The 20862-nt window shown below is 34.4% G+C and overlaps 5 protein-coding genes across 7 annotated transcripts; 4 read left to right on the top strand and 1 right to left on the bottom strand.

The window, feature by feature from the left end:
* The first annotated feature begins 1704 nt into the window (after positions 1–1704).
* Positions 1705–7483, top strand: LOC107920012 (uncharacterized). Its single transcript, XM_016849491.2, has 4 exons — positions 1705–2689; positions 3746–3981; positions 4131–4911; positions 5065–7483. The coding sequence occupies exons 2-4, from the start codon at positions 3748–3750 to the stop codon at positions 7272–7274; spliced, it is 3225 nt and encodes a 1074-aa protein (XP_016704980.1). The 5' UTR covers positions 1705–2689; positions 3746–3747; the 3' UTR covers positions 7275–7483.
* Positions 7484–9196: 1713 nt separating this feature from the next.
* On the top strand, positions 9197–12038 carry LOC107918417 (pentatricopeptide repeat-containing protein At2g03380, mitochondrial). The gene has a single exon (XM_016847977.2). The coding sequence runs from the start codon at positions 9433–9435 to the stop codon at positions 11623–11625; it is 2193 nt and encodes a 730-aa protein (XP_016703466.2). The 5' UTR covers positions 9197–9432; the 3' UTR covers positions 11626–12038.
* Positions 12039–12102: 64 nt separating this feature from the next.
* LOC107918418 (uncharacterized) lies at positions 12103–13519 on the bottom strand. The gene is made up of 3 exons (XM_016847978.2): positions 13330–13519; positions 12997–13105; positions 12103–12917 (listed from the first exon to the last, which is right to left on the bottom strand). The coding sequence occupies exon 3, from the start codon at positions 12878–12880 to the stop codon at positions 12278–12280; it is 603 nt and encodes a 200-aa protein (XP_016703467.1). The 5' UTR covers positions 12881–12917; positions 12997–13105; positions 13330–13519; the 3' UTR covers positions 12103–12277.
* A 1552-nt stretch (positions 13520–15071) lies between these two features.
* On the top strand, positions 15072–19063 carry LOC107919542 (mitotic checkpoint protein BUB3.3). 3 transcript variants are annotated; one of them, XR_005906374.1, is made up of 10 exons: positions 15072–15373; positions 15465–15595; positions 16071–16153; positions 16964–17215; positions 17441–17513; positions 17756–17836; positions 17919–18000; positions 18274–18374; positions 18538–18710; positions 18820–19063. XR_005906374.1 is itself a non-coding variant. In XM_016848986.2 (10 exons), the coding sequence occupies exons 1-9, from the start codon at positions 15269–15271 to the stop codon at positions 18620–18622; spliced, it is 993 nt and encodes a 330-aa protein (XP_016704475.2). In that variant the 5' UTR covers positions 15072–15268; the 3' UTR covers positions 18623–18667; positions 18820–19063. The 3 variants fall into 3 exon arrangements, 1 of the variants encoding a protein (XP_016704475.2); XM_016848986.2 differs by having other exon boundaries at positions 18538–18667; XR_001690380.2 differs by having other exon boundaries at positions 15073–15373; positions 18538–18687.
* A 241-nt stretch (positions 19064–19304) lies between these two features.
* Positions 19305–20787, top strand: LOC107918546 (eukaryotic translation initiation factor 5A-2). Its single transcript, XM_016848124.2, has 5 exons — positions 19305–19539; positions 19761–19883; positions 19961–20017; positions 20098–20172; positions 20492–20787. Exons 1-5 carry the CDS (start codon positions 19417–19419, stop codon positions 20591–20593), a joined length of 480 nt encoding a protein of 159 aa, XP_016703613.1. The 5' UTR covers positions 19305–19416; the 3' UTR covers positions 20594–20787.
* The last annotated feature ends 75 nt before the right edge of the window (positions 20788–20862 follow it).

Consider the following 20862-nt stretch of genomic DNA (forward strand, 5'->3'; position numbering starts at 1 on the left):
TTTTAATTTGCATCTTAAAAATAAATTTTAAGGTGTGTTTGATAAATTGAAAAAATAAATATTAAATTTTTAGTATTAAATTTTATAAGTTATAAATTTATATTATAAAATTGTTTGTCATATTAGTAAAAGTTAAACACGAGATATAATTAATTTATTTGATAATAGTAAATTTGATATTTGAAAATTTATTATTTCATAATTTTAATCTTATTAATATGATATATATATATTTTAATTTTAAATAGATTTAGATAAAAGTTAAAGGTAAGAATTGAATATTTTAATTTTTAATAAAATGAAGAAATAATTTATTTCAAAAATCAGATTTTAAAAAATAAAATAAATGTAATATTTTTAGTGATAAATAACTATCTAGTATCTATTTACTTAACATATTCAACCTTTTTGTTAAAAAAATATATTAAATAAAATTAAAAATTTCAATGATTTATCAAATATAATCACCAATCAAAGTTCAGAAAAATATAAGTAGACACAAAGTAAAACTTGAAAATGAGAAACTGAGTTGGTTTGGTTTTTAAAAATATTTTTCTATTTTATTTTAAAAATAATTTTATATTTCAAAAAATTTAAAAAACACGTTTTATAAATGAAATTTTTTTAGTAATGAAAACATATTTTGTCTTTATTTTCCTCTAATAAAAACATTAGAAATTTGATACATTAAAATTGTCAGATTTTTTTTATATGAATTTGAATCGGATTTAATTTATTTAAAGTTAAAATTTTTTATTTTATAAAATATTTTTGGTCAAAGTTAAAAATGAATTTTCATTATTTTCTAGTTTTTACAATTTTTATTTTTTTATTAATTTTTTTTCCTGAAACCAAACCAAACCTAAAACTAACATCACCTCAGATTTGCCATTTTTATTTATTTATTTATGGAATGCACAAAGTTATTCTATTCTCCTTTTCAATATATGCTTCCGATTTGTAATTTACTCAAATGCCCATTTTCTAAAGACTCTTCTAAAAAGGTAATTGGTGGCCTTTATAATGAAAAAAGAAATTGGTTTGGAAAATAAGAAAATATGATTTTATATTTATTTTTGATGAAAAAATTTGTGAAAGTAAAGGCGAAATTTTTAAATTTATTATTTTATTCCTTTTTTCCTTGAAGTTGTAGTTCAATTTTTAAAGTAAATAATTAGATAATTAAATTAAAAAAACAATCGGGCTTGAATAATTAACCCTCGGACATATCTAATGTAGGGACATTTGTTGATTTATAAAAAATACAGGTAGAGGCAAACAATGAATAAAAATTGATATTTCCTAATTTCCAACTTTATATATACGATATTTATTATGGGATTTTTACACATATTTGTTGTGTTTTTATTCGACAATACTGAATAATATTGTTGAGAAAATAATTAACTCTCCTTTTCAACATGACAACGTAGTTATATTTAGAACCACTTAAATCAAAAGAAAAAGGGGAAAAAAAAACCAGCAAAAAAAAAGAAAACCATTCAGAGAATTGACTCTCTCTCCATCTCTCTATTTCTTGGCCACATGATCCCATGATAAGCTGAAAACATATCCCTACGAACAGAAGCCACCTCTTAGGTTTTTTAGATTTTACAGCAACACTTAATTAATTCTGTTTTTTTTTAATAATTTAAAAATATATTTTATTAATAAACAACCTTTGTTGGATGTTAAAAGTAGAACAGAGAGGATCAACCAATCAAAATCAACAAAAACTACGGCAGTAATCGAAAAAAAAAGAAATATAGAAAGCTAATGTCGTAGTTATGTGTGATACTGAAGGGCATTTATTTATGGGAACTGTCTTCTCTCTCTTAAACCTCAAGAAAACTCATCTTTGACACAGTATCAGAGGGGGGGGGGCGCTTCTTGTCTGCTCTTAAAACATTGCAAATTCTGTTCAACTCTAAAATTATTTTTTTAACCTCCTTTGGAATTTTTTTACCTCATAAATAGATTCATGTTTGTTTGGGTTTAATTTTAATTTTAATTTTACTCATGAGATTAAGATTAATAAATGAAATAAAGTTGGATTTTTTAGGGTTTAATAAAGAATGGGTTATGATTATTATATGGGTTAAATATCTGTACCAAAAAGCAAGGAAGGTGGAGAGAATCTAGAAATGCCCCTTTCTTTTATAGTTCCTCAAAAAGACCAAAGAAGAGAAAATCAAAAAAATATATAAATGGAGAAATAAATAAGAAATGTGAAGAAGAACAAGCAGAGAATAAAAGAGAAAGACCAGATGTTGACAAATTTCATGTCACCGTTGGTTAGAAGATCGTTTGTTTTGTGTGAATATTTTCTTCATCTGGGATCTCCCCTCTCTCTTTCTCCCTAACACCCTCCCAAACCCATTAATCTCCCCTTTTCTTCTCTTTCGAAACAAAATTATAAAATTACCACTTCAACAAGATTCTTTCTTTTTTTTCATCGACCTGATGACGATCTAACCTCTTTTAATGGTGTTAAACAAAATACCCACTTTGTTGTTTTTTTTTGCTGTATCATTAATTTACTTTTGATTTTGTTGTTGTTTTAAAGCTTTAATTGTTGTTGATATCCTGGAAAATTTGGGAGCTTTGAGTTATCTGTGATGGGGAAGTGTTGAAGCTAAATCCATGGGAGAATCTTGAATGAGTTTTGATTAGAGGATGTGGGTCTGAGGTAAAATTTTGTTCTTTTTCACTTTCTAATTATTTGACTTTTTATATATAAATATTTTTAATTTATTTTCTTTTGATTTGGTTATTTGGGTTTTCTTTATTTTCTAAAATCATCCATTACTATTTTCCCCATTTTTGGGGTTAGTCTGATAAACTGTGGGGTTATAGTGGCTTTGTAATTCAGTTAATTAAAGCCTAAACTCTTTAACTTTAAAAGTTTTTTTTTTCTTTTTCCTTTTTGGATTTGGGTTGATGATAATTTTGATTTGATGGATGATCATAGCTTTAATAATAATATTTTCAACTGTTAATCTTTGCTAATATGCATACTAGTTATGGTATGAATTATGTGGGATCTAATATTTTAACTTTGATTTGCTAATTTAGCATCTTCCCAATTCTTCATAAATAGAATGGGATTTTGCCTTATTGATCATAGGATTCCAAACTTTCCTGCTTTATCAGCACCTTTTTTTCCCCTGCAAGACTCTCTCTTTATCTGGGAAGTTTCGACATGTTTGAAGTGGTGTGGTGATTAATTGATAATGATGTGGCTTACATTCTACTTAGAAATCTTTGTTTATATGTCTGCTTTGGGTTGCATTACCTTAGAATTTACGACCGCGAATTATTTCTCCGAGCTTCTTAATTGATGAGATTGCTGTAATTGCATGCATCATTTGAAAGTGGGGCTATCATCATCATCAATGAGGTGGTTTTCTTCAATACTCTGATTCTTGTTATGAAGGTGAAACTCTGCCATTTTAGGTGGATTGTGTTCATTATTCTTGTGATGGTTTGCGATATTCCTGAGTGGTTAGACCTTCAGCTATGTCAAATATTTAACTTGGTTTGATGTTACTAGTTTTTATGTGAAACATGAATGGATGGTTTATATTATTGTTCCTTTAGGAAGGTGTTCATATCGTCCAGTGACTCGAAAACATAGCAACGTTGTAATCAGACTGATAACTATGTTATAAGGTTCATGGAATCTAGCAACAATGGGGTTCTATTCTCCTTCTTATGTCATTCTGGACTTGTTTGTTGTTCTCAGGAATGGGAACAAAAGTGCAGTTGAAAAGCTATTTGCCCGGATATTACTCAATGAGGGATCTCAACGAGGATTCAAACAGTTGTTGCTGGCCACATTATTATGGGGATAAAACCTTGACAAATGGTCAGTATTGCACTAGCTTTTTCTCGAGGGCCATTGTTGATGTGTATCCCGGGTATGATAAGGACTCACTGAAGAGAATAATGCTTGAGCATGAGGCTATATTTAAGAATCAGGTTATACGGTCTCTGCTGCTTTTGTACTTGTATTTTTAATTTTATATGGTCTTCATCTCCATGTTTCAATGGAGTGTAGTGTTGCTTGTTCATAAACTTAATTTTGTTTTGAACATGTTTAAGTATGCAAGTTCTTTGTCTTCATCCAGGTGTCTGAGCTTCACCGCTTGTATAGAATACAGAGGGAGTTGATGGATGAAATAAAAAAGAAAGATTTACAAAAAAATCGGTTTCCTGTTGAGACATCATTATCACCGAGCCTGTTAGCCTCACAAATTACAACCGAAGATGCTCACAAATGGCATATACCTGGCTTCCCTGCAGCGAACTCTCTTTGTGGTAGACCGTCAGTTTCTGGTGTTGAAGATAGTCACTCTCCCCTTAGTTCAGTGAAGGGAAGTAGCAGCCAAGCCGGTACCTTTCGGTCCCAAAATGGAGGTAACTCAAAGGATGTTAAGGTTCTAGAGTGCAGACCCACAAAAGTAAGAAGGCAAATGTTCGATCTTCAACTTCCTGCAGAAGAGTACATTGATACTGAAGAAGCAGAACAGTTCAGGGACGACACGGCATCTGGCACCTCAAGTTATCTTCCAAATGGAAATGGGAAAATTGGACCTGCGAGTGATGGAAAGCTATTTCATATAGGGAAGACTGATTGCCTAGAAGATGCTTCAAGATCTGATTCATGCTCGAGGGGAAAAACTAGTTTGGCCGACTTGAACGAGCCCGCACAGTTTGAAGAAACTGATGGTTCTGCATATTCGCACTTTCTAGGCCATGGCCCCTATCAAGGAGGCCACGAACTGTCTGCTAAACTGAAAGAAACTTCTGTGAACGTACTTCGCTCAAGTGATGATAGGTCTGTAAGTAATATCCATATCAAGGAAAACGGAACTACGAGAGGATTCTTTTCTAATGTGCTTGAAGCAGGTAGTGCTCACTTGTGAACTACTGAACTTTCATTATATAGCTTCAAATTTTTTTTGTCAAAAAAAAAAATCATTGATTGCCTCATGGCCCTTCCTATCATAATTTTACATGTATTTTTCATTATTCATGTGTGGATGTTATCTTGGTTTGCAGAGAACAGTAAAAGCAACTCAAAGTCGATTTCTCACGGTTTTCTGCCACAGAAGTTGCCTGTACCTTCCCAGCAGGTACAGGTTCTTTATGGAAAAACTCTTGATCCTCCAACATTTTCGGTAACTGATCAAAGCAAGGAAGATATCTCTCAAGAAAGAATGATCCAAGGTTTAGAAGTTCCTGAAAAAACTCGTGAAATCTCCAGTAACGGTCGTCCAGAGTCAACTGTTATGTCTAATGTACCTAGTTTGAATCCATTTGGCTCTTCTGATGTGGTAAAGCCGTGGTCTCATTCAGCTTCTTCTTCGGACAAGCCTTCTAGTAGCTTAAGCGAGAAGCCAATGACAGTTCCGACTCTCCCATTTTTGAATTCATCTGGTCCATCTAGTAAGAGTTCTGTGATATCATCCCAGTGCAATGGGATTTTTGGAGAGAAGTGGCAGGTGAGTAGTAATTCTAGACCTAATCCGAGTTTCGGAAGTGAACTGCCTACTAGAAATGGTTTTTATTATGGTTCGTCATCGGGGTCCAGGGAACATGCAATTCGCTTCCCTTCAATGAGTTATGAGTATCCAAATTGTACCAATGATAGTAGCGGGGTCCCAGGGCACTTCACTTCTCAAGGTTCAACTAAGCCTTACAACTGCTCAAATAGTGTTGATATGAAGTCTGCAAGTGGTGTAAATTTGAATATGGTGCTTTCAAACAGTTCATCTAATGAGCCCATTTTGCAACAAGGTCCTCAAATGGATGGACAAAGAAACCATGAGGACCAACTCCGAGGGCTGCCATGGCTACGAGCCATGCCTGTTTGTAAGAATGAGGCCACAAGTGCAGGAAGGGATTTGAATGTAGGAGAGTTGAACTTCTCTCAATCTTCTCTGAAGAAACCAACCAATAAAAATGGAACTGGCAATGATTTCAACCAAAATTTTACGCAGGATGTGAATCCGGTTTCATTCTCCAATGATGTCGACACCAGCAGGAGCGAAATAGGTGAATGCCTGCACAATAGGAAGATATTAGTGGTTCCCATTTTCGAAAAGCATTATGTTACGAAGAACGAATTGTCTTTGACCACCCCATATGCATCTGTTCCTCAACCATCAGAATCTGAAGCAGAAAATAAAGGGAGAAAAATATTACTTGATATTAACTTACCTTGTGACGTGACTCTTCCGGACATGAACCAAGACATTGTTGCAGAAAATTCAGCCATAGAAAAGGAAGCAAATACAAAGCTACCAAGTTCCCCACATCAGTTTGACTTGAACTCCTGTGTCGATGAGGATGAAGCTTCTTTTGTACCCTCTGTTCCGAGCAGTGGTATGAAGATGACTCAAGGGATAGATTTGGAAGTGCCACTAATTCCTGAGCCTGAAGATGTCATTCATGGAGAAGAATTACTGGAAAAGGCATTTGAACCACCTTTGCAATCAGTACAAAGCAAAGATGACTCTATGCAGGATGAACTCATAACGATTGCAGCTGAAGCAATAGTAGCCATCTCATCTTTTCTTCAGGACAGTAGTTCGGATGATGTTGATTGCAGTTCATCTGAAAACCCTACGACAGACCCCCTTAATTGGTTTGTTGAGACAATTTCCTCTTTTGGGGAGGATCTTGAGAGCAAGTTTGAGGCTCTTTCGCGAGGTAAAGACGGGGATCGAAATGAATCTTCCTCGGAAGAGATTGATTATTTTGAATCAATGATTTTGAACTTAGCTGAAACCCAGGAAGAGGATTATATGCCCAAGCCTATGTTTCCTGAAAACTTTAAAGTAGAAGAAACAGGAACGACATCTTTGTTAACAAGTCGAACACGAAAGGGCCCGGGAAGGCGAGGAAGGCAGCGGAGGGACTTTCAAAGGGACATCCTTCCAGGCCTGGCTTCCCTATCAAGGCATGAGGTAACGGAAGATCTTCAGACATTTGGAGGAATTATGAGAGCAACTGGTCATTCTTGGCACTCGGGAATGACAAGACGGAACTCTACTAGAACTGGGTGTGGCCGAGGGAGGCGGCGGTCTGTAACTAACTCCTCTCCTGCTGCAGTGGCTGCCACAACTTGTATGCCATTGATGCAGCAACTTAATAACATTGAAGTGGGGCTGGAGGATCGGAGCCTTACCGGATGGGGGAAAACAACTAGACGGCCTCGCAGGCAACGATGTACAACGGTGAATCGCCCATCTCTTGCATTAACCTAAACCTAGAGAGGCTTTGATGTATTAATTGAGGATGTTATAGAGGAAACTTGGTGATTATTGTTTCAATGGCTTTGAGAAGTGAGGTTATTGTGATCTTTTGGGGATTGCCTCTTAGCCTGAAATTTGGCAATGCTTGATTTTCTGTCTTGGGGGTGATTATGGACAACTTGTATTATCCATAAATAATGTTGCAATAGTTATTCCCAAGATATATATATTTAGTGAAACCAAATATCTAAACTCGTGTTCGGATATAGTTGGTAAGAGCAAAGAGTTGCGAGTAATGTTTTTAAAGTTCTATCGACAGGTGTATCAATGTTAAGATTTCTCGAACATTTTTCTAACAAAGGGTAAAATCCCATAAAATTTTCCAAAAACTTTGGGATTTGGGTGAAATTTCTGCTGAGGAAACACGAAAGAAAAAAACCTTGTCTGTTTCATGTAAAAGTTACCAACAACAAAAAAAAAAAGATAAGCCTGAAGAGAGTAAGTAGGGGAGGAATGAATGGCATCTTGTATTGAAATGAATTGAAAACAAAGAGTACTGATTACATGCTAATTTATACCCAAAAAAAAAGGGGGTTAGAACGTGTGGTTTGTCTGTTATAATGTTTGGTTCTGAAATCTGAATTCCATTGAAGCAGTAATCAATTCATTGCCTGCCTGTCTGGCTGTTTGTTTGTTTGTCCTGCTGTAGAAACATATGGAGGTAACTTTCAACTGAAACTTAGTCCCACTTGTTCCCTTTCCAGTTACTCTTAACCCCCTCAATTTGTGAGAGAATACAGAATCTCCAATTCTGCTTCTCAATCTGTAACATCCTTTCGTAATAAGTTATTACTTCATTAAATGATCGAAGGAAGAAATTTTGTAAGCCTTCCTGCCTATACTATGAAACAGAATAGCCCCCCACATAAGAACCAACAATAGTTACAATCTCAATAAATAATTTAATTTTTTTTAAATATCATTTTATTGTTTATAAAAAAAAAGGGGGAGAGAAATAGGATGTGGGGAACACAGGAAGAAAAGGCGCGTGGAGAAGGAATGAGAAGATATAAAGATTTGTAAGCAGCAGAAAGGGTAGCGTCAGAGGGTGAGTTTGATTGGTCATTAGTCAAAAGGCCCCATTGCCTTTAGATTCTCTCTTTGTTTGCCCAATCACCTTTCACTTTCACTTTTCAATTTCTACTCCCCTTATTTTATATTTTATTTTCTTTCCTTTTCTGGTTTAGGAAAATATCATCTCAGTCCTTATATTATATTTCAATTTGTATTTTGATCACCTATTGAAAAAATAAATACAATCTTGTGCTTTAGATAAAAGAGTAAAATAATCTTTTTATTAAAATCATACTGTCAATAACTGCTTTTAGTTTTTTATATATAAAATATAATAATATATTTAACCATTGATGTTTATATCATTATTCAATTTGCCCTACTCTTTTATTTAAAACAAATTATTCTCTATCTCTCATTGTTGATCCAATATATGTTTTTACATGTCATGTGCCAATAAATAATTTAAAAGTTGTAATTAAAAAAACATAAATATTTTTATAATTTCAAAATTTATGAAAGTAGCTACTAAAAATTAAAGAAAAACATAAAAAATTAAAAAAAATCATAAAAGTTTTTAAATTTTGAATCAAAATTCTTCTTAAAAGGAAAAACAAAAGCAAAAGAGTTTTATATTTTAAAATAAATAATAATAATTTTTGAAAAAAAATCTTCAAAATCAAAACTATAAACTTTTTAATATTAGATCTGGAATATATAAAAATAGAAAATCCAATTAGTTTTGTATTTTAAAATAAAAAAAATAATTTTTTGAAAAAAAAATATTCAAAATCAAAACTATGAACTTCTAAATATTAGATCTGAAATATATTAAAAAGGAAAATCCAATTGCAGTTTTAGGAAAATTGGCCTTCCTTAGAAAGGAAATTAATCAATTGGACTTATCAATTCTCTTTCCCATTGTACGTATAAAAACGGTGGATTAAGACATCTCTGAGCGCTTTCTGGCCGAAAAAGAACCATCTGTGAGCGCTTACAATAGCAGGTGATTGAAGCACCCTTCTTGAAGTCGAGATGAACATATTGGCTAACAGCAATATCTGTTATGTGACTCCCAGCATAGCTCATCCTATTCATGCAATGGCGGCTGCGTTTAACTAGCAACCTCAAAACTTCAACAACAATGGTGACAAAGCTTCTGACTTTCTTTCACAGACAAGTTTCTGTTTCTCTTACCAAGAGGGAACCTTACCTTCAATTGAGATCTCTGTCTTACTTTACTGACCAACCTTTTGAATACCCTTCGTTGGACGATTCTTTAGCTTTACTGCACTCAGTTTCTTCAAACCCGTGTTTTGCTCTCCTGGGTTTTTGCAAAAACATTGATTGTCTCAAGAAAGTCCACGCCTTGTTCATTATAAATGGAATCAAAGGTGACCTTTTGTGTGATACCAAATTGGTCAGCCTTTATGGATCATTTGGGCATGTTGGTTATGCCGGGTCAGTGTTTGATCGAATTCCTGAACCAGATTTTTATTCCTGGAAAGTGATGATCAGGTGGTACTTTTTGAATGATTTGTACACGGAAATTATTGGGTTTTATGGTCGTATGAGAATGAGTGTTAGGGGGTTTGATAATGTTGTCTTTTCGCTAGTCTTAAAGGCATGTAGCGAATTGCAGGATATTAATGAAGGAAGGAAAGTGCATTGCGATGTTGTCAAGGTAGGGAACCCTGATAGTTTCGTTCAAACCGGTCTTGTTGATATGTATGCCAAATGTCGAGAAATCAAATGTGCGCGTAAGGTTTTTGGTGAAATTCTTTATAGAAATGTGGTTTCTTGGACTTCAATGCTTGCAGGGTATGTACAAAATAATTGCACTAAAGAAGCATTAGTTTTGTTTAATAGAATGAGAGAAGCAATGGTTGAGAGTAACCAATTCACGTTAGGGAGCTTAGTGACTGCTTGTGGGAAGTTAGGGGCTTTGCATCAGGGGAAATGGGTGCATGGATATGTTATTAAGACTGGTATAGAACTTAATTCTTACTTGGTGACTGCTATTCTAGACATGTATGTTAAGTGTGGTAGTCTACGAGATGGTCGTTCTGCATTTGATGCACTTTCTTCTGTTGATCTTGTCTCATGGACTGCGATGATTGTTGGATATTCTCAGAGTGGGTTTCCTGATGAGGCTTTGAAGTTGTTTGTTGATAAGAGAAGGTTTGGGATATTGCCTAATGCTGTTACTATTGCAAGTTTGCTTTCTGCATGCGCGCAGTTGAGCAATTTGAGTGCAGGGAGGTTAGTTCATTCTTTGGGGATTCAGCTTGGGCTAATCGATCCAACAGTGATAAACGCTCTAGTGGACATGTATGCAAAGTGTGGAGTGATTAGAGCTGCTAGGTACATATTTGAGACGGTCTCGGATAAGAATTTAATTGCCTGGAACTCGATCCTCTCTGGTTATTCCCAAAATGGGTTAGCATATGACGCACTCGAACTGTTTCATCAAATGAGGTCCAATTCTGTCTCACCTGGTGCTGTCACTCTGGTCAGCATATTCTCAGCCTGTGCTTCAGTAGGTGCTTTCCAAGTTGGTTCCTCCCTTCATGCTTACACTATGAAAAATGGCTTACTATCGTCTAGTGTTTATGTTGGCACTGCACTTTTGAATTTCTATGCTAAATGTGGGGATTCTCAATCTGCTCGTGTCGTATTTGACAATATGGGAGAGAAAAACACTGTCACGTGGAGTGCAATGATTGGTGGTTATGGAATTCAAGGGGACAGCTGCGGCTCTCTTGCACTTTTTAATGATATGGTTAAAGAAAATTTAGAGCCAAATGAAGTAATCTTCACGGCGATTTTATCTGCTTGTGGCCATACAGGGAGGCTCGGGGAAGGATGGAAATATTTCAATTCAATGTGCAAGGACTATAAGTTTGTTCCTTCTATGAAGCACTATGCATGCATGGTTGATATGTTGGCCCGTGCTGGAAGACTCGAAGAAGCCCTGGATTTTATCGACAAATTGCCTATTAAACCAGATCTTAGCTTGTTTGGGGCTCTTCTTCATGGATGTGGACTCCATTCAAGATTCGATCTCGGAGAGGTGGCTATCAAGAAAATGCTTGATATACATCCTGATAAGGCTTGTTATTATGTGCTTATTTCTAACTTGTATGCCTTGGATGGAAGATGGAGTCAGGTTAATGAGGTAAGGGAATTGATGAAGCAGAGAGGGTTGAGCAAAGACCCTGGTTGTAGCATCACGGAGATGGAAAATAATAAAATCCTTTCATTTTCTGGAGTAGCATGTCCTGCTTAGTCTTTTACGAGCATCAGTAGAGTCGATTGGAACTTATTGTGAAAACTGAAGGCAATCAGGGACAGCGTTGAACTTATGAAGGTTCTCTAAAAAGACATGTTGAATTCTGGATGTTGGTTTGTACAAGAACTTGTGGCTGGTTCAAGTTGAACTGTCTCGAGCACAAATTCCAAATAGCTTGGATCTTCAATGGGTATAGGCTATGATCTCATGGCAAGAAATTAAGGTAGTGACTGAGAAGATGAGTTTTGGGTTTTACTCTAAATATCAACATGAAGAGTTAGGCATATTAGCAACCATCAAGGCCTGTAAAACCACTGTGCATTGTTGCACAGATTCCATCTTCCATAGACATGGAAACATGAGATGTTATCCAGCACTAAATAAATAATAATCTATGACTGTTGTCAATATCAGTGACTCCCAAATGTAGAAATATGTTCAGTTCTTAACAGGTACGGAGGTTAGAAATTACAATTGTTGTTATGAATAGGAAATTTTATTTGAAAGAATTATGGAAGTTACAACGTTTAGTAACTTAAACAATTAGCAGCGTGATAATTTTGTAGATTCTGACATATACAAAGACTAATATTAACAAAAGAATCAAAAGCATAACTATTTCCCTAAACATAGATACACTAGTTTCGTCTTATATGAAGTTATGCAACATGGACAAGATATCGTCAGCAACCACGTGAGGGGCATCATCTTCCAATTCCGCAACATGTATCAAGCTATCTTCGGTGAAAATATGGAGCATGGACAAGGTATGTGAAAGTTTGGGAATCGTATTAGGAGTGATGTCATCATCACTTTCAGCATTGAGAGGGAACTGAAGTGCCTCCAAAAAATCAGAGGCATTAAGAAGTAATGCAGCCTTGTCTTCCAATTCCTCAACATATATCAAACTATCTTCACTGAAAATATGGAGCATTGACAAGTTATGATGATCGTGTGAAAGTTGGAGAATCGTAGTAGGGGTATTATCAACATCACTTTCAGCATTGAGAGGGAACTGAAGAGCCTCCAGAAAATCAAAGGCATTAAAAAGTAAAGCAGAGTCGTCTTCCATTTCCATACTGTCTTCTCTGAAATTGCGAGCATCGATTGTAGAATAATTGAAGACGCTCCATCTCGACTGATCCAAGGAAGTGGCTTTGGGGCCAAATGGCTCATGTAGGGTAGTCGAAGACACTGCTTTGGACATAATAGCATCCTCCTCCCTCAACAGCGGTACTTGAGATTTACCCATTATAACAGAGTAGGTGTTGCAACTTCTAAAACCAACCCTGTTTAAAACGGAATTAATCAGTTATCGAATTAAGAAGAAGAACTCTAATTCACCAAAAAAAAAAAATTAAGGATTACCAATTAGGTTGATCCTTAGAAGAAAGGCTCGCCAAAAAGAGTCTCCCGCCTCGGATCGTAAAACCTAGGTGGCAAAAAAGGAATAATGGAGGTGTTGCGACTCAAAACCCTGTTTTCAACAGATATTCAACCACAATCAACGCAAAAATTAGAACGGGGAACCCAAGGAGAAGGAATCAAAGCAAGTAATGGAGATATGAATTTCTAGAATGAAACAGTATATCAAAAACAAAAGTAAGAAATCTAACGTTTAGAAAATAGAGTAAGTGTTGAACCCAAAAAAAACAAACAAAGAAAACATAGTAAATGAAAAATAATCAAAACAAATAGTACCCAGGATAGCTGAAGAGGTAGGGATTGAGAAATCGCGTGAACGGGAAACAAGAAATCTAAATTATTTGAAAAGTTGAATAGAAAGAAAGAAGCGAGAAAGAGAGAGAGAAGGCGGCAGCTGAAACTCAGAGACAAATAGATGGAGGGAAGTGAACAAACTCAAGAATCAGCGCCCTTTTATAAACCCAGACAACTAGCCGCTGTGTGGTGTGCGCTCTTCTTTAAATGTAAAAATTAGGCAAATAATAATCTAAATTACTAGTCCAATTTTTTTAATTTGTATTAAATTAAGCCTTGGATCCTTAAAACAAATTATTGGAAATGCGATTTTCACATAGGAAAGCATTAATGAATTTCTTTATTTATAAATAAATAAAATTAAGACTCTTAATTTACGTACTTTTAATTATCACATTTTAATTTTTAAGCAATTATCTACATCTTTCATAAATGTATTTATATTTTTATATTATATCCTTTTTTTTTACACACAATAACCCAAATATAGTAACAAATAAACACAAAATAAAATATATATATTTTTTGCCTAAAATATTTTGGATAAACTATACCATTAGTCACTAAATTGTTAGTAAGTTTTTATTTTGATCATTTAACTACAAAAAGTTATAATTTGGTCACCGAACTATTCAATTTTTTTTTATTTAAGTTACTAAACTATTCAAAAGTTTTTATTTAAATCATTGAGTTATTAAGTTTGTTTTAAAAGTTTTGCTAGCGAGCTCCAAGTAATGTTTCGACGATCGATATGATAGATCAATACTCATTGATAGGGGTGTTCAATCGGTTAACCAACCGGTTAACCGACCCGAAATAACATTAATTGAATTAACCGACCTTTCAAAATTTTTAACCGTTAATCGAACCGAACCGAAATTTTTCAAAAAAATTGACCGAACTGAAAATTTTTCGGTTAATTCGGTCGGTTAATCGAATTAACCGAAAATTATATTTTTTTTAATTTTTAGTTAAAATAAGTATAAAATTAATCGAATTAATTGAATTAACTTAATTACTCGAATTACCCAAATTAACCGAATTAACCGAATTATTTGTATAAAATTATATTTTTTTATTTTTATTTTTAGTTTTAGATTTTTATTTTTATTTATTAAATTATTTGTAGTTTTTATGATTGGGTTGGGTTGGGTTGGGTACTTGGATTAATATATATTAGATGTGTATTTGGGTTTATGTTTGATTGAGTTTGACTGAATAGTAAGTTATTTATATATTATAATTTTATTTATTAATTTTTTCAGTTAAACTAAAAAAATTTGGTTAACCGACCGATTAACCGAATTCGGTCGGTTAACCGAATTTTACACACCTCTACTCATTGACAAATAGAAGAGCATGCTTTAAATCCAAGTTGACCCAATGGTCAATGTCGAAAATTTGAGAAAAAACTGTTTGAATTTTGGTTTGGAGATTTGTGACATCCAAAATTTTTTCATAAAAAAATTTTAATTGTTGAAAAAAAAGAGAAAGAGAATTTAAATTAATATAGATAAAGATGTGATTTAAATAAAAACTTTTAAATAGATGAATTATAACTAAAACAAAAATTTATCAATAATGAATAAAGGTGTAGTTAACTACGGTTGGGCTTTAATGTCAGACTAGATGGATAATGGAAGGGAAATTTTGACTTTTGAGGAGACGGAACGGATAATTTCGTAAATCTACATTATAATTTAAATTTACCAGGAATTCACTGAGCGGGAAATTTAAAAAATTCTGAGTTTTTGAGTCTTCAACCTTTTTTTCCCTTCGGCTCCATCCAGGATAACTTATCTCTAACTGAAATCAAGATTCTAGATTTAGGATTTCTCATCAATCAGCTATTGTGAAACTTGGGAAAATTTCACTTGCCTACACTCTTTCAAGAATTGAACTCTCCTTGGATGCATTTGCAATGAACGGATCTTGTTTGGAATTCAAGAATCCGATCCAAGACGCGATTTCCAGGGTCCGATTCGCGCCGCAGTCCAACAATCTCCTCATTTCTTCTTGGGACCCCGTCAGTAGTCTTCTCTTATGTCTTATTTCAGTTTTGTTTGCCGATGAATTGCAATCGCTCGAACTGATTTTGATTCTCTGATTTGTAACAGTGTCTTCGACTGTATGATGTGGATTGTTCTCAACTTAGATTAGAAGCTCCGTCCGAGGCTGCGCTTCTCGACTGTTGTTTCCAGGAGGAATATGTCGCATTCAGCGCTGCCTCTGATGGTTCTATTACAAGGTTTTTCATTTTAATTGATTTAGTGAATTTGAATTTTCATTTAAGCTCTTACATGAGAGGTTTCTTCTTCAGTTAGGGTTTCTACTATTAAACTGAATGAAAAAAAGGTTCCTAACCGGTAATAATCTGATGAGTTATAAAAAGTAAGCAATGTGAATCTTAGTTGAGTTGAATTTAGCGAGCAAATGAGATTTTCCTACTTGTTAACCTCATTTGGTCATGCATCTGATGCATGGTAATAATTTTGTTATGTAAATTTGATAATTTTGTTATGGTAATAACTTTATTGTCATTTCAATCGGGAAAAAGTTTGGAATTTTAATTATCACTCTTTCTGACTGGACTTCGGGAAAAAGATTTCTGCTTTGAATTTTATACGATATTGCTAAAATGTGATTAAGAGCATGAAATATATAACCACTTTCTTTTGTAAATCCAAGCTTCTTTACATATGGAAATCCTTTTATTTTTCTAGGTATGATTTGCATTCTGGAATCAGCAATAAAATAGGAAATCATGATGATATAGCAACATGCGTGGAATATTCTACTGAAACACGTAAGTTAGCTACTTCGTTTCTACAGAAAAGTGCATATGTGGAACATATACATCAAGAGACTTTGTCGTACTTTTATGTCCCGCAACTTGTCTTTGTCTTGTTTCAATCGGCAAACGAATGTAATTTGTCTTAAAGGTTCCTGATTGTTTCTATGTACTTTATCATGGTAATCTGTGAACAAGTAATGATGGTTACATTTTGTAATTAAATTTCCTTGCAATTCATGTAGCTAAGAAACTAAACATCGTTCCATTACCTTAAACCTTCTATAAACGTTGTAACTGTCCACTATTTTGTGTATCGGGTTTTTCACAACTTAAGCACTAAAAAGATTGAGAATATTCTAAAGAATATTGCTCTGTTCTGTACTTCCCTCGCAGAAGTTGATGAGCAACTGAATGTTTTGTTTTTCATGTTGTTACATAAGCGGGGGCTTTGACAATGCTGTCATCAAGAAATTTTAGCTGATAAATAACTTGGTCCTCTTTTCAGAAGGCTTTCAAGAGCACTGTTGTTAGTTTTAATTGCATGTACATCTATAAATATGCACCTATGCAACTATGTGAATAATGTTAACAATATAATTCTTAGAATGTATTTGTCAGTTTATGATTTCATATGACAGCACAATGTTTTGTTCTTGATGTTGGAGGGGCCATTTCCCATGAGGACCCTTTAAATTGAAATTTTCTGATGAACATCCAAAACAGCCCTTAATACAACCTTAGATCTTAGATTACCATTCAAATATGTTTCTATAATCCGATTTATTTCTAGTAGAAATTAAACTCCTAATTCTATTATTTCAGGTCAAGTGATTACTGCAGGTTTTGATAAGAGGATCATAGCCTGGGACATTTTTGGAGCAAAACCACTTGTGTACCTGAGAAATCTAGATGCAGAAGTGGAGTCAATGTCACTCTCTGGATATGAATTAATAATGGCTGTCGGATCATCAGTAGATATTTATGACTTGCGTAACTCAGACAAATGTGTTCAATCAAATAAATTTTGTATGGATGTTCCAATACGATGTGTCTCCTCAATTCCTTATTTGAAAGGTATTATTTCTTGATTGTGTTGGTTCTACATGTAATGATGTTGTGAAGACTTGTTGACGAATGGTCTATTATATCCTATGACCAAACAGCAAGCCGTGAATTTCGCATGAGTGATGATTTTATGCATAGCCTTCTTTCAGAAATCGTAATCTTCAATATACAACTTTCTGAGATGACTTTCAACTTTCTTAATACAGCCCTTAAAGCTGATTAATGTCTATGCAGGATATGCTGTTGGATCGGTAGATGGACGAGTAAAATTAGAGATTTCATATCCGTCCAGTTCAAACAATATGGGGTTAGTTTTTGAAAATCGTATAACTTTGGGACCGTTTTAACAGTTGAACATTGAAAATCATGGTCTGGGTCAATTTATAAATCCATTTTATTCATGCATCTGAAAGCACTTAAAGTTAAATTTTCCTCTAGACCTAAACAGAAAGCATATCGTTCAATAGCCTTCTTAGCCTTTGGCATAATTTTGAAAGTATACCTACGGATATTGGATTATGCATTACTTTATACATCTCATGCTTGCAGGTATATGTTCCGATGTCATCCAAGATCAAGAGATGGAAGAAACCATCTAGTACCAGTAAATGCCGTTGCATTCAACCCATTGTATGTGCTCTTCTATCAGTAGCCTCTCGTAGATTATGGACATTGCTGCATAATGGGATTTTTATGGTACTTTCTGTTTTAGCATCTCAGGTGCTTTTGTCACCGGTGATAATGTGGGTTATGTTACAGCATGGGATGCTAAAAGTAGAAGAAGACTCTTTGAGGTGATCTTATGTGTTCTTTTTACTTTTACTTCTTGTGCTGTTACTCTTGATAAGTGCATCATATGATTCCTCAGTCTCTCAAATAGTGGTTTTAGTTTGGGATAATATGCTTATGTAACTGATGGTTGATACCATAGCGACCTTCATTAAGCAAATAAAACGCTTTTAGAAGGCAAATGTTAAATAACTAGTGTCAAACAATGCAATTATGATAATAATGAAGAACAATTTGTAGAGAAATTCGTTGTTGACTTTGCTTTTCTTTGGTTTTAGTTGCCTGGTTGCGCAAACAGTATTGCATCCTTGACATACAACAATGAAGGACAAATTTTGGCTGTTGCATCAAGCCATACTTACCAAGAGGCCACTGAGATGTTAGTTGTTCTTCGATTTCTATTACCTAAACCATCTCGTGTTTACATGATTTTATAAAGTATATATATTATATAAATAAATAAATAAAAAGAGGGAGTTGAGTGTGTCTTGTCATTTGTTATTAATTTTTTAATTGAATCATTTCCAATTTTCCGGAGACAGAGAAAACCCCCCACAAATTATTGTGCATAAACTGGATGAAAGCCATCTCGGATCAGTTCCTGATGGAAGTTCAAGCAGGAAATGACTGCATCAGGCATAGGCAATCAAAAGAACACAGCTGCACACTCTTGTATGTACAACATTGAGAAGGTGCTTCTAGTCATTGATTGCTGGTAGATTTATTGATAATTTAAAAATGAAGCCTGATTCTGTCTGGATCGAGATAGCAAGAACTTTCAACATTTACTTATGATCGTTACCCCTTTGCTTGCTCATTTTCAGATCACCGGCAGAGTCTGCGAAATCAATCTGTTTCTTGCATCCTGAACCTGACTCCCTACTGGGCTGGGAACTAAAAGGCCATTTACTTTTTTGTACTTCATTCAGTATTCTTCTTGTCACTGGTATTTTGAAGTAACACGAAGAGGGTGTTATAACTATAATAACATAATGTTTAATTTATGTATTGTATTTTGTTTGTAAGATTTGGTCATCATAATTCATGATTGTATTGTGTTTAGGGTTACATGGTTGGTACTATGGGAAATTTGGAGTTTGTCGAAGACTTGAATTGAGTTCAATTGGTTTTTTTTGGGTATGAAAAAAGAAATCTGCATCCAGCAATAATCTATCTGTTAATACCAGATTTATTAAAAAGAAATAGAAAAAAAATGGTAGTAATTGCTAAAATATCAGATTTGAGTGATACTGGGGCCCAAAGAAGCCCACGTGGAAACATCTCAAGCTGAGTATCAGTTACACGCACTAACTAACTCGTTCACTCTCCTTACTCTCCCTCGATTTCCCACTTCGAAGCTTTGCTTTGATCCGTATCTCTCGCTTTCTCCAAAAACCCGCGACTTGTTTAGCTTCATCGCCATGTCTGATGAAGATCATCATTTTGAATCTAAAGCTGACGCCGGAGCTTCTAAGACATTTCCACAGCAGGCCGGCACCATTAGAAAGAATGGTCATATCGTCATCAAAAGTCGGCCTTGCAAGGTTACTTTTTTTTTAATTTTATTGTTTATGTTCATTTATGCCGCTATTTCTCTTTATTTTTAAGATCACCAGAATTTCTTTTATGTATTTATCAAAATCTGTAAATAAATTGTTGAATCTCCGAATTTGTTTGGCGAAATTAGTGAAATGAAGGGTTTTATCTTTGATTTTTAATTATTACTTAACTAAAATAATATTTTTTTGTTGTTGAAATTTTGCAGGTTGTGGAAGTTTCAACTTCCAAGACTGGGAAGCACGGACACGCAAAATGTCACTTTGTTGGAATTGATATCTTCACTGGGAAAAAGGTGGAAGATATAGTTCCTTCGTCTCACAACTGTGATGTAAGTCTTTCTTATTCGCTCGCTTTACTCATTATATTGTAGGTTTTGGACGCTAAAGAATTGTTGTTTGGTTACAGGTTCCTCATGTCAATCGCACTGATTATCAGCTGATTGATATCTCCGAGGATGGATTTGTAAAACCTATTATTTGGTTTGTTTTTGACATTTTTTTTGGGCTTTAGACGATGTTCTGATCATATCGCTAATGATTTAGGTGAGCTTGCTGACTGAAAGTGGGAACACTAAGGACGATCTTCGGCTTCCAACTGATGAATTTCTGCTTACACAGGTTAGTTTGCATGTCAAAATGGGTATCTCATTTCTTTCCTTTTTGCTATCCTGAAATTGCCAAATTCATCCAACTTCATATGGTTTCTCACCCATTTTCCATGTTTTAGTATTGCTCCCACTTCATTTTTCATAAAATACCCCGAATTCTCGTGCTGCAACACTCGTCATCGACACTGTTTATCTATTGATACGGGGACTCTACAAATATATGAAACTCTTGAAAAAAAGACATATCGAACATATAATCATATCAATGTTGGACCAAGTCGGTAGGAATATGTGATTTAAAAATAATATGTAGTGTCTGGTGAATGTAGATAAAGACTGGATTTGCAGAGGGGAAGGATCTGATTGTGACGGTGATGTCAGCAATGGGTGAAGAGCAGATCTGTGCTTTGAAAGACATTGGCCCCAAGTAAATTCCTGGGGGGCGTCCTTCACATTTCACATTTAGTGCATGGAATGGGTTTTGCTAATTTAGTGCATTCTTTAAGACCATTTAAATTTAATTTATTTTAAATAATTGACAATTTTATTTGTCATTTTTTAAAGATACTTCTCTTAGATAATAATTTAAGGTCGTTAATAATAATTTTTGACATGTTTTTCTGTATCAAAAGTGTATTTTAGTTTATATGCTTTTCATGTTATGTTCCAATTGGGGGGTATGTCAAAACATAAGAATGAG

The sequence above is a fragment of the Gossypium hirsutum genome, chromosome A12, assembly GCF_007990345.1.
Source record: "Gossypium hirsutum isolate 1008001.06 chromosome A12, Gossypium_hirsutum_v2.1, whole genome shotgun sequence".
Taxonomy (NCBI): Eukaryota; Viridiplantae; Streptophyta; class Magnoliopsida; order Malvales; family Malvaceae; genus Gossypium; species Gossypium hirsutum.